The sequence below is a fragment of the Corvus moneduloides genome, chromosome 4 (genome assembly GCF_009650955.1).
Source record: "Corvus moneduloides isolate bCorMon1 chromosome 4, bCorMon1.pri, whole genome shotgun sequence".
Taxonomy (NCBI): domain Eukaryota; kingdom Metazoa; phylum Chordata; class Aves; order Passeriformes; family Corvidae; genus Corvus; species Corvus moneduloides.
In genome coordinates, this window is record NC_045479.1 from 20,712,756 (window position 1) to 20,724,823 (window position 12,068).

The 12,068-nt window shown below is 46.3% G+C and overlaps 1 protein-coding gene across 1 annotated transcript; it reads right to left on the reverse strand.

Annotated features, from left to right (window-relative positions):
* Positions 1 to 877: 877 nt before the first annotated feature.
* CKAP4 (cytoskeleton associated protein 4) lies at positions 878 to 9,293 on the reverse strand. Its single transcript, XM_032106921.1, has 2 exons — positions 8,400 to 9,293; positions 878 to 3,950 (listed from the first exon to the last, which is right to left on the reverse strand). Exons 1-2 carry the CDS (start codon positions 9,276 to 9,278, stop codon positions 2,619 to 2,621), a joined length of 2,211 nt encoding a protein of 736 aa, XP_031962812.1. The 5' UTR covers positions 9,279 to 9,293; the 3' UTR covers positions 878 to 2,618.
* Between the last annotated feature and the right edge of the window lie 2,775 nt (positions 9,294 to 12,068).

The window sequence follows — 12,068 nt, forward strand, 5'->3', positions numbered from 1 at the left end:
TGAGCCACAGGCCTGCCAAGGGATCCTTGTCTCTTGTGCCTGCCTCCAGACATGCTATTATTTACAGAGAATTACTATTCTCATTTAGTGAAATAAATAATTTCAATAGCTTGCCATAAAAATTCAGTTACTAGAAGTGTAATTAGTAATTCTTTGTTTAATCTTTGAGATCAAATACAGCCCAGCTGCACTGCTGGCTTTATAGCCTAAGTTCCAGCATCACGCAGCTACTATGAAGTCACTGCATGCTGTCAGCCAACTTGCTGCCAATAGGTTATATCAAGCATCTTTAGATAGAAGGGCTTGGGTGCTCACCTGCTTTGGCAAGCACACGTAGTTTAATTAAAGAGTTTTTACCTATTTCTGTGACTTTAGCCTCAAGAATTGCCAGGATATGATGATGCCTATACTCCTGAAATTACCCTTTCCCAAACTCTTGAAAGGCACCTATCCATCATGAGAATGATATCAGTTGATGGTCCAGCATTCCAGGTTAAGCAAAAGGAGCAGCCACAGGTTCTTTCTGCACATTTTTTCTGCTCTACAAGCTTTGGGCATTCAGGCAGTCTTACTGAGGCCTTACTGGCAGTGTCTGCTACAGAACTCACTCATGGCACAGATCAAGTATGTCACACCTCACGATCACCATCTCGGGCTTCTGAGCCCACTGTTCAACAGCAACACCTTGATGTGACTCAAACCCTGCTTCCAAGACTTGGCTTGTAACCACAGCAGGCAAGAGTGCCTCCACATTCCCCCATGGAAGCTGAGAACAAGTACAGGGCTGCAGCACATCTGGCGCTTCTCCAAGCCCTTCCCTGTACCCCACTGGAAGCACCCTGGGAAACACAACAATAAGCAAGCAGCAATCAAAAAAAAAGGTGCAAAGAATATTCCAAATGTTTATTATGTATTAAAAATACTGCAAATAAGCCATACAGTTCATTTCACAGTAACCTAAACAACATTGTTCAAGAACTTGAGAAGTCAACAAAGAACAGTGCAGTTCCAACAGTGACAACAGTTGCCTTAATGCCATGGCTCCCTCTTTGTCAGCAATTTTCTTGTTTACAGTGGGAACAACACTGGATATGGTTCAGTGTCTTATTTACCTAGGAGAACTCCTTTTCACCTGTGCTGTTCCCATTTCTGGGAGATGCTATTTCTAGGAATTTTTCATCTAACACAGTCAAGGATCTGTCTGGTCCAGGCTGAGGTGGGGATGATGCACATGGCCTATTTCCAAGGTATCCATGTGCAGACTTCTTTACCAATTATTTGGATAAAGTTCAAAAGTAAACTTGAAAAGGAGGGATATTAGAAATCCTTTCCAAAAAGACAGAAAACCAAAGAAGCTCCACGAGAAAGTGGTTTTTAAAAGACCATCTACAGAATCATGACACTTTTTCCCCACTCTCCTAGAGCGGGTCTCCTAGAAGGATCCTTTGCTACCAATGCCCCAGCCAGACACCTGGTGACAAAAATAGGACAAGAATCAGGCACCAAGTCCTGAATACATAACAAAAGTTCAGGTCACTGTCAGCTGTGTGAAAACTTGGAAATGTATATGCCATAGAAGCAATTCTGCTGATTTCATGGTGATTTTCCCTCGTGTGTTTTGGAGTGTATTATTGCTGTTGTTAGCATGCTTGTTATATATGGAACACAACAAAGGTGCAATTTTGGTCTTTCTCTTTCCTCAAATTTGTGATCATTTTTACAGAAAAATCCCGTATCAAAGACCAATTATATCTTTCCAAGAAAGACACAGCCTAATCACATAAACAATCTAAAAGTATGACAAAAATATTACTGTACCCTCTTGAAATTAATCCCATCCTTCAGATGTCCCTTTGAAGCACCAATCTTCTACACCAGCAGCTGAAGATGCTGGCAAAGAAGCCAGTGATCACAAAGAATGAATCCCTCCAGCCGCGTAGTGGAACACCTCTTAGGCCTTAGCCCCAGGCAGTGCCACTTACCTCAGACCTTGCTAGTTCCTTGGTACAGATTAAGATCTCACAGAAACACACTACAGCTCAGCTGACCCTTACTAAACCAACCACACATCTGAGTCCCAAACTGCAGAAACAGATGAGGTGCTCCACACCTGCTCCACTCTTAAGTTCACCACAGTGAAGAGCTTAAGATAGAGTGTAGTTTCACTCATTTGTTTCTTAAACCAAAACATACCGGTAAAATCCTCAGTGAGTGCGGCAGTATGCTTTGGGTACCAGAACAGCTGTAGCCCTTCCATGTGGGGTATCTAGTGTCAGTGTGAAACACCTTCATGCCATTAAATATGTGCCCATGCTAACGAGGCGGTAGTGCCTTAGTTACACCACTACACTTACAGTGGTACAACTTCATAGAGAAGATGAGCCCTTAAGAAACTCAACCCCCAACTAAGCTCATGTTTTCTTAAAACAAAATTTAGGGGAAAGAAAAAACCAAACAACAAAAACTCCAAAAACACTACACAGAAAAGAAATAAAGGAAATAAGCAGAACTGTCTCTATTCTCTTTGGAGGTATCAAATTGCTTTTAAAAAGAGTAAAAAACAGGGCATACAAAAGCTATTCTCCTTAACCCATTATTTGCCCAAGGAGTACCACTGCCTAAACTTTTTCATGTATTTTTTCTACTTTCACAAACAACCTTTCCAGATCATTCCTCAGGTCATCTATTGAGCTCTTCACAGACTCCAAGCTGTTCTCATTATTTTCAATTTTCACTGAGTAGGCCACTAAACTGTCCACTGCAGTTCTTATCATTTTCAAATCGGAATCAACCTGGCTAACAGAAGATCTCAGTTCATCTACAGAGCCTTCCATAGATGAAAATTTTTCAAGGTAGCCTTGAGAATGTGCTTGACCTGCCTGAAGATTTCCTTGATCCAACAAAGTACTAATTTGCTTCTGGACATCCTGGAGAGCACCAGACGATGGCAAGTCACTGATGCTTCTCCTTAAGTTTTCCATGTCGTTGTACAGCGAAGTCTGTGCTTCACCAAGATTTTTCAGAACATCTGTGACTGAAGTTATGTCTGTATCTGAGAGTCCCTGAAGAGCAGTAATGCTTTGTTCTAGGGTATTGAGCTTCTTCTCATACGCCGCCTCTTTAGAAAGGAAAGATTCCAACTTTTCACTGTTTTCAGCAGCAGCAGATATTAGAGATTCTAGGCTGTCTTCTATGTGCCTAAATCGAGACTCCAATCCTTCACTGTTCTTCCCAAAAGTTTCTAATGCTTTTCTGAAGAGTTCATTCTCTTCCCATTTGTTGAGGTTGGCTTTAAGTTGCAGTAAATCTTCATCAAGTCTTTTAATGTCACTAGGGAGCTGCATAATAGAATCCTCAGCTCTCAGAACTTTCTCTTGTAAAGCTTTTAATGAAAGGTGTTCAGTGTCCGCAGCCTCTTTGAACTTCTCATGTTCTTGTTTGAGGTTGACTAACTCTTTCACTTCAGTGTACACATCAGACTCCATGGAGTCTATTGTACTCTTCAAGGTCTCTATGTCCTTTTCTTTCTTTTCCATGGATGCTTGCATCTCATCAAAAGCATCTTTTAGCACCTTAATTTCATGTTTATATACATCGGCCTGTTCTAGTGAACCAACTTTTGCTTTCATATTGTTGATTTCATCTTGGCTCCTTTGCTGGACTTCAGTGAATACAGCAATGTTATCATTTATAGACTTGGTTAGCTCTGTTAGTCTCTCTTCCACTGTGTTTTCCAGAGATGTGAAGTCTCGTTCCCTTGCATCCTTCACCATGTGAATGCCGTCAGACAAGTCTTTCAAAATTTCATTTTGCAGCTTCTGAAGCACTTCACTGATCCGGTTTATTTCACTCTCCCCTTGTTTAACAGCCTTCTCGCTAACCTCCTGCTTCTGCTGAACAATTTTCATCATGGATTCAAATTCTCCAAATGTGGTTTGAAGAGAACGTACCTAGGCCAGAAATACACATGGTTAATACCAGTAATTTCACCCTTTTTGTCCAAGATCCTTATAGCCCTTGTCACCAAACGAAATTATTACCTTGCAATCCTTCATGCCCCATACCTGAAGTGACCCTGTGGCACACAGTTATGGGAGGCACAAAAACCCCAGCATCTAGAGCCTTACAGCTCTATGGTACATACACCTTCTGTTAAAAGAGTCCTTGGCCTCACTGACTTGCCACTGATGATCCAGGAAAGCTGTGGCAGTGAAAAAGGAACCCAGGTCTCCAGAGTCTGCATGCAGACCCCTGAACCACCCCTCCTCTATATGATTCCTGGTTCTAAAGACCACAAGTCCATAAGGGAGAAAAGGGAGGGGGCAAAAAGAAACCAACCAAAAGAACATCTACCATCAGCTTCTGAATACAGAAAAGTTGGGATTAGATTTTATCAGGAAGAATACCAAAGACCATGACCACGAAAAAGAAGTTTAGTGGTAGACAAGAAAGAGGGACAGAAAAAACTCAGGGGACAAGAGAGCTGGGATGGGCTGAAGAATGGGAGTAGTAATCATGACATTTTGCTGCTCCTAGACACCAATGGAAACACGAGATTTTTTTTTGTTAACTATTTTTTAAGACTAGAAAGAATTAGAAAGTGTTTAATGTTCTAAATAGTTAGCAGCTTATTTTTCCCACTCCTGCATACACCCACACGCTCACAGTGAGCAGGGTGCATGCATGTACACAGAGAGAACAAAAGCACAGCAGCTGCCAAGGGCCTGCCTTGCATCTAGCTCAGGTTAACAGAAAGTTCCTACTACTGCATCAGGTATGCTATGAAACTTCCCAATTAGAAAAACTCTCTTTACAACTGGTTTTAGTAGCAGCCAGAGGGAAAAGGTCGAGGGGTGAGGGGCTACCATGTTCATCTGCTCTCACATTTAAAGGTAAGATCCAGGCCAGGGAAGCACACATTACTTAATTTTGAAGCCAAGCAGAGTATCTGTCTTAAGACTGTGGAGAAATCTTTTTGTGCATGTGTGGGTTATACTTTCTTAAACTTTGTAAAGCAACGTAAGAACTCCCACTGACTGCAAGAGGAATCCATCACACAGAAAATACCTCAAGGCTTTGGCAGGATGGCAAGTGCTGAGTAATGCATGTTGCCTTGCCTCACACTACTCCCTGTATCAGAGGGGTATATTAATCAGCCATGCCACATGGGCTGCCATGTTTACTGATTAGATACACAGCTGGAGGGGTGGTTTTATTTTATAAATAGAATGAAGCATATTTTATATGGTTTTAGAAAGAAATAAACAGAGCTGCTTTTTTTTCAACTGAAGCAGGCTCCAGCAGTTTCCTGACTGACTCTGAACCTAAAACTTACTTTCAAAAGACCTAACAGACGTTCTAATTAGAAATTAAGTTATTTCTATATATTTTTGCAAATCCCTGGCCAAATCCTCCTTAGTTTTCATGAAAGTCTACACTGTGTAAGGATCGTAGAGTTTGGCCATGAGACTTGCCCTTGCTCCAACAGATCCCTACAGTCTGAAGAATACTTATAAAGACGACTTCTTTTCCCTCTCTTCAGCAAAAAGGTTTCTAATGACTTTACATTCCCTATACCTGTATTCTCTAGTGCTCCCATAGGAAATTAGAAATGAGCTAAGGGGAAGGGGTGGAGAAGGTAATACTGCCAAACACATTGCAGCTGGGCACCAGTCATTAGACTGACTTACCAAACTCATTTTCATTACATCTTAGCTGTCATTCATTCTGATTATTTCCACAGAGAGCAGAAAGCTTTTTCTGTACCATTATAAATGGAGGTCAGGAATCTAACAGGATAACACAGGAAAGTTCTCCTCCCCTTCCTATTACAGTGACACATTTCAACCAAATCACCAAATTCATATTTGCAAGTAACTATCTTCTTAGTCTAAGAAATCAGAAACAGCCAGAACTCTCCAGAGGGCTGGGTCTCTGCGACTATATGACTGACAGATGGATCCTCCCCCTCACACAGTGGAAGTACTTTATACCTGCTCCTCCACTGCATTCAGGCAATGCTCATGGGATAAGTTGAAGCTATTCCCCATGTGTGCCAGCCACGTGAAGACAGAGAGCTCTGATATAATAAAAAGGACTGAGGTCTTCAAATTATACCAGCTTCTAATCTGATTTGTCCTAACCAAGAGCCACCAGGGCTCAAAGCAATACCTTTGCACAAGAGGGGGAAAAACTCACAGCTTCAAAGCAGTTGGTTTGTGTGTGGACCTACATGGGACTTTGCCTTTTTGGCATACGTGGCTGGTAAGATTTGAAGCCGTAGCCCTTGGAAGATTTAACATCACAAATAGTACATAAAAATGTATCTTCAGCCAATGACTACTGTTTTCTCTAACTGGTCATACTATCTTGCGTTTAAACACCAAATGACCTTGGCCTGAGAATGGTGCTATGTTAAAGACTGAACTTTCACATCATTTCCCTTCTCCTCGATGTGTAAAGCAGATGAGTTTATATAATGCTTACTCTTGACAGGAGCTCTCTGCAGTCAAAGACGAAGGGCAAAGTCACACAACAGGAGCCTGCGCTGATGGCGCTCTGCAAGAACAACGCAGGATCCTACACCTTTGTAAAGCAATGAAATACAGCCTGCTCTCTTCTCCCTCAAGTACATTCCTGTGTCACCAAACCACAGCAGCCGACGCTTTCAAGGGTTACATCGAAACCCTGTGATCTCTTTCCTCCACCTTTAATTCTTGCAGCCACCAGCTATACACAGGCAAGTAAGTTTCAGTTGTCTTTGAAACCAACTATTTATAAACTTCTGTTATATACTCCTCTCCTAGAATATGTAACGCATGATTTTCTGCAATGACATGGAGATGGGAGGCAGCAAATTGTACCCATTCCTTTGACTGGAAGGGTTTATACATTTCATGTACATCTGAGTTCTATACTTGTGGATTGTAGTTTTACATCTTGCCATTGCAATTTCTTCCTTCTTACAGTCTATAAAAATGGCTTAAAAATCAGTAAAAACTAACAACCTTTGCTAGTTCAAATCAGTCTCCTGTCATCAGTGAGGAAAACCCCCAGGATTTAAAATTAGCTTCAGAAACAGCCCTACAGCCCTGAAGTTTAAAACTCTTGTCCCCTGCTGATGTGAATTTTCCTTTTCCTTCTTGCTCTATGGGACAGGAAACGCCAAGACTGACGATATAATCTCCACATGTGCAGGCCACTGTGTTTCTGGAAGCAACACTGAACAGCCAGAAGATCTTTGCCAGTGCCTGTCCCCTCATTGCCAGCCCAGGCCCAAGCTCGCGGGGAATACAGAGAATCTGAATGGTCTGCCATGCAGAAAGCAGTCAAGTTGAGACAGGAACTTCCTATTTCTTGATCTGACTCAGTCATAACTTTACATACTGTCTTCCAACCAATTTACCTACTCCCAGGAAATTAGCTTAATTGTATGTTGATGATATGCAATCACAGAGGCCATTTTTAAAGGTTTAGGCACCCCAGGACATATCCAAGTGGACAGTGCTATTTGTGAAACTATAGCTGGGAGGCTAATAAGGGCCTAACTGAAAAAAATTAGAGAAACAAGCATTTATTTCACTTCACTTGAGCCACAGACGTATGCCAACAACTTCACAGCTTTTCCATGGTCCTGGACTGCCTTGGACACTGCGAGTCTCACTCCCTTGGCCAGAGACTGCAGCAGGAACGTGGGAGGCAGGGTACAGCAGCAGTGTTGCTGGCACAGGCTCTGTTGTTCGGTGAAGCTGACATGGGTTTTGTTTTCTAGAGTATGGGGACGCTGAGGCAGGATCCTGCCCCATTTTGACAGCGCTGCCACCCCATGTCCCTTGGCGTGCACACCTGCCCACTCAACAGGGAGCGACGAGCAGCTCGTCCGCCCCGCTAGGTTAAGTGATTTGCGGGCCTCGAAGGTACGGAATTACGGGCAGCAGGCTCCTTCGGAACGGCAGGTCTGCATCGCTGCCAACACGTAATGCAGCGTGCGGGCTGCATTCCATAAAATGGCTTCAGGCACAGGCCCTGGAAAAGCGAGCTGGGGGCTGCGGCCACCGCCGCGGGGTCTCGTCCCGCCCCGTCCCGCCCAGCTCTACGCTGCCTGGCAGGGATTTCTCGCTGCTCTGGGGCCACGTTTGCAGGCATGGGGAATACCGCGGCCCTGACTCCATCTGCCCCTCTAATGCCATGAAAGCATCTTTGAGGGAGCACGGAAGAGGAGGGGAAGGCAACGGGACACGTTCGCCTTCCCGCAAGCCAGGCGGGACAGCTGCACAGCTCCTTATTTAAGGGGCGAACGTCCGTGTCCGCGCCCCTGCTCGGGCGGCTGCTGCCCCCCGCCCCGCCGAGCACCACCGAGCGCCCCGACGGTCCCCAGCCCGCCCTCCCGCCCGCGCTACCTTCTGCACCACGGTGTCCAGGGTGGCGGCCAGCTCCTGTCGCTGCCGGCCGGAGGCCTCCACCTCCCGGGCGCTCCGCCCGACCTCCTCCTGCAGTTGCAGCACGTACCAGCCGGCGGGCAGCGCGGCGACCAGGACCGCCGCGGCGCTCAGCAGCAGCGCCCAGCCGCGGCGGGGGCCGGCGCCGGAGCGGCCCCCCCCACCGGCCCTGCCGCCCCGGCCGTGCCCCGCCGCCGCCGGCTTCTTCGCCGGCGGCTCCTCGGCGCCGCCGGGCTGCGCGCTCTTCTCGTTGGTGGCGACGGGCGGGCTACCACCCTTAGCGCCCCGGTGCTTGGCGGCCGACATGGCGGGACGCCGCCACCGTCGTACGCAGAGCGGGAGCAGCGGGAGTGGGCGAAGGAGAGGAGGGAGGATGGAGAGAAGGCGGAGGCGCCGGCCCGGGCCGCGCAACGCTCCCCGCCCCGCCCCCGCCCCGGGGAGCCGCCACGCACACGGGGATGGGCTCCGTCCCTGCCGGGGGGCAGACGTGGCGCACGGGGCCCGGCCCCGTCCCCAGGGGAGCAGTGGGAACGCGAAGCGGCCGGCGAGGCGGCGGGGAAGGCCCGGCCCAGCCCTGCGATGACAGACCCTATCCCAAGCCGGCGCGGGGGTCTCGGAGCGGGAGCGCCTTCCACCCTCGCAGCCTTCGGCGCTGGGCGTCCCCCAACCCAGCCCGGTCCCTCTGCCAGTTTTTAGCCCCGCGCGTAGTTTTGGTGGCAGAACGCGGCGGGATTCTGTCTCACGCAACTTCTGTTTTGCTTGGTTGTGACTTTGGCTGGAATGACTGCAGCAAGCTCCGGAGTGACTGGGAGAAAAGCGTGGAGAAAAAGTTTTCTCCATCCGTAACCCCTCTCTTCACCCCGTTTGTAGTGCGTGTAAAGCATTGACTTGGCATCGGGCTGGTCCCGGGGGACCCAACAGCTGCTGCCCTGGCTGGCAGGAGCGCTTCTGGCTCCAGGCAAGCCCCTGTCAGGTCACGGACGGCTTCGTCCGAGACGGAGAGACCGGGAGCTCAGCACCGAGTCTGCCCGCGGAGCCTTTCCGCTCCGAGCATGCTCCTTTGCCTCACCACGCCGACACGAGCCCGCTGCCTTCATCTTCACCACGGAGCGAGTCCCAGCACAGGACAGGAAAGGAAAGGCTGAGCAGGCCTTTCTCTGTGCCGTGGGCTCCAGCTGGAGCTTGGGGCGCTGAATGTATCTGTTCCTCTATTTGATTACAGCAATAAATTAAACTAAGTGCTGTCTTGGAAGACGTTTTCTTTTCTTGGTCTTCCCTTTGATTACTGTTTGTTCTTCTTTTACATATATATAGATTACATATAAAAATAAATTTTAGGTTGAGAATTATGTAGAAACAGTGAATCTTAAAGTTATCAGGATCACAGGCCCTGATGTCAGCCTGGCAAATACAGTTCCACCTCTGCCAAGGCTTAGGATGAACTGAACTGTTTGGTCTATACATGGTGTTCTAGTGAGTGACTACTAGAATAAGTGATCAGAGGAGAATTTATAGTGAATTGTCTCAGGCATTTTGTCAGCACAATTCCGTCAAATGCACAGACTTGAGAGGATGTTGAAGTGACTGCAGGTTATGGGCACCACAACAGAACTTATTGCTCTGACCCTAACTAGTAACAGAGAGCTTGCACGGGGTCAAGAGGTTGTCTTAAATACATCCCAGAAGTGGCTGAAGCTGGTGTGAGGGGGCTTGCACTAAAACAGGTGAGGAACCCTCAGAATCATCTGTCTTCCTCAATACCATGAAAGTAAAAATCTTCAGCAGCAAACAAAACACCCTGGGAAAGCTAAAATAGCAGTTTCCACAGTGAAGATCTAGCCACAGCCCTAGTTTTCTCACACTTTATGAGAAGGAGGTATCAGATTTCTATTTAGAAAGGGCCTAGAAAGGCTAGGATTTGTAGCAGTACCCTAAGACCCAGGATTTTAGCTCTGAAGCTGTTTACTTCAGAGTTTACTATAAGAGCTGAGCCATATGGACTTCACCAGAGAGAACAGTCAAGAGGATCATCAATGTTGAGTATCAAGGGATGTAAATCTGTTTCAGGGAGTAAGGCAGCATAGGTAACTGTCATACTATTTCTCCTTCTTTCGCTTGGTAGTGACAAGGAAAATGTTAGCAATGTACTACCTAAAGCTTTTTCTCACCATGGAAGCAATTCAAGCTATTTCTGACCAAGAGTACCATTCTACAAATAGGTTTTTTTGGTATTTGACACAGTGGGTCAAACTCTTTATTTCCTTTGTACAGAAAGACCAATTACTAGTGCTGAGGGGAGCGTGCATTAGGAATTTGCTGAGGTGGTAAAATCACTAGACATTGCAGACTGGTGTGGTTGGGGAAGCTACTGATGTACCATTTTCTCTCAGAAGTGTCAATATTCTGCTTTGCCTTTGTGTGAATTTGAAGACAAATACTTCAGTGGGGAGAAGTAGCAACCCAGTTTGCCTCTCACAAGACTTATTTTTCCTTGGAATACAGGAAACTCCACAGAAGAACAAGCTGAGAAAGCGTCCTTACACCTGCCTTGTAGTCTTTTTGTCTTGCCCTTGAGCCTATTATCAAATCTGGGCCTGATGATCTCAGTCAACCCAGAGTCTTAACATCCATCTGTTAGCTAAAGCCAGTCTGCCTGGCTCAGTTATTAGGATTAGGGAAAAATGTCTTGTGACTCCCATGTTCTCAACTTAGTTGTCTTGGGGCCTGGCATAAACTATAGCATGCCTTTCCCTTTCTCTCTCCTCCCACACTAACCATGAGTTAGCCATGTACTGGGACATTTCTGACCAGCAGGGTCAAATGCAGCTACACATCCACTCAGTAGCTGCCTTGCTGGATAAAGCAGAGCATCAGTTGTAGGCTTTACTGTCTTTCCCAGTTTTCCTGGTAACAGTAAGGAAGGTTACGAACCAACCTGCTGCAAAGACTGAGCACGAACTAGTCCTTCATTTCAGTTAACAGTGCTTCTGTAGTGAAAGGCCAAGAGTTAAAGTCGACTTGAGACACTAGTCAAAATTCCAAATGTGTACCTTTGTTGTGGTTGAACTCCATCCAGGAACTAAGCACCACACAGCTGCTCTCTCTCACCCGCCATGTCCCCAGTGGGATAAGGGAGAGAATCAGAAGGGTAAAAGTGAGAAAACTTGTGGGCTTGAGATAAAAGCAGTTTAATAATTGAAACTTGTGGTTTTGAGATAAAAGCAGTTTAATAATTGAAACAAATTAAAATAATATTAAATTGTAATAAAAATGAAAATAACAAAGAGAGGTAAATAAAACCCAAGAAAGACAAGTGATGCAAATGAAAACAATTGCTCACCAGCAACTGACTGATGGCCAGCCAGTCCCCAAGCTGTGCCCCAACACCAACCTTCCAGCAGTTTTTTTGCTGACCATGACACCATATGGTATGGAATATTCCTCAGGTCAGTGGGGTCAGCTCTCCTGGCTGTGTCCTCTCCCAACTTCTTGTGCACCTTCCTCCTGTCTGCTGAGGTGGGGTGAGAGGCAGAAAAGGCCTTGACTCAGCATAAGCACCACTCACCAGTAACTAAAGCATCCCTGTGTTATCAACAGTTTTCAGCCCAAATCCACCAGCTTTTGACATCC

What these genes read in the sequence shown, in the direction of transcription:
- CKAP4 (XM_032106921.1), bottom strand. Translation starts at nt 9,278, where the DNA reads ATGGAGAAAACTTTTTCTCCACGCTTTTCTCCCAGTCACTCCGGAGCT. An exon ending in TGGACACCGTGGTGCAGAAG is followed by an intron (nt 3,951 to 8,399) that starts GTAGCGCGGGCG and finishes TTTCTGGCCTAG; the next exon opens with GTACGTTCTCTTCAAACCAC.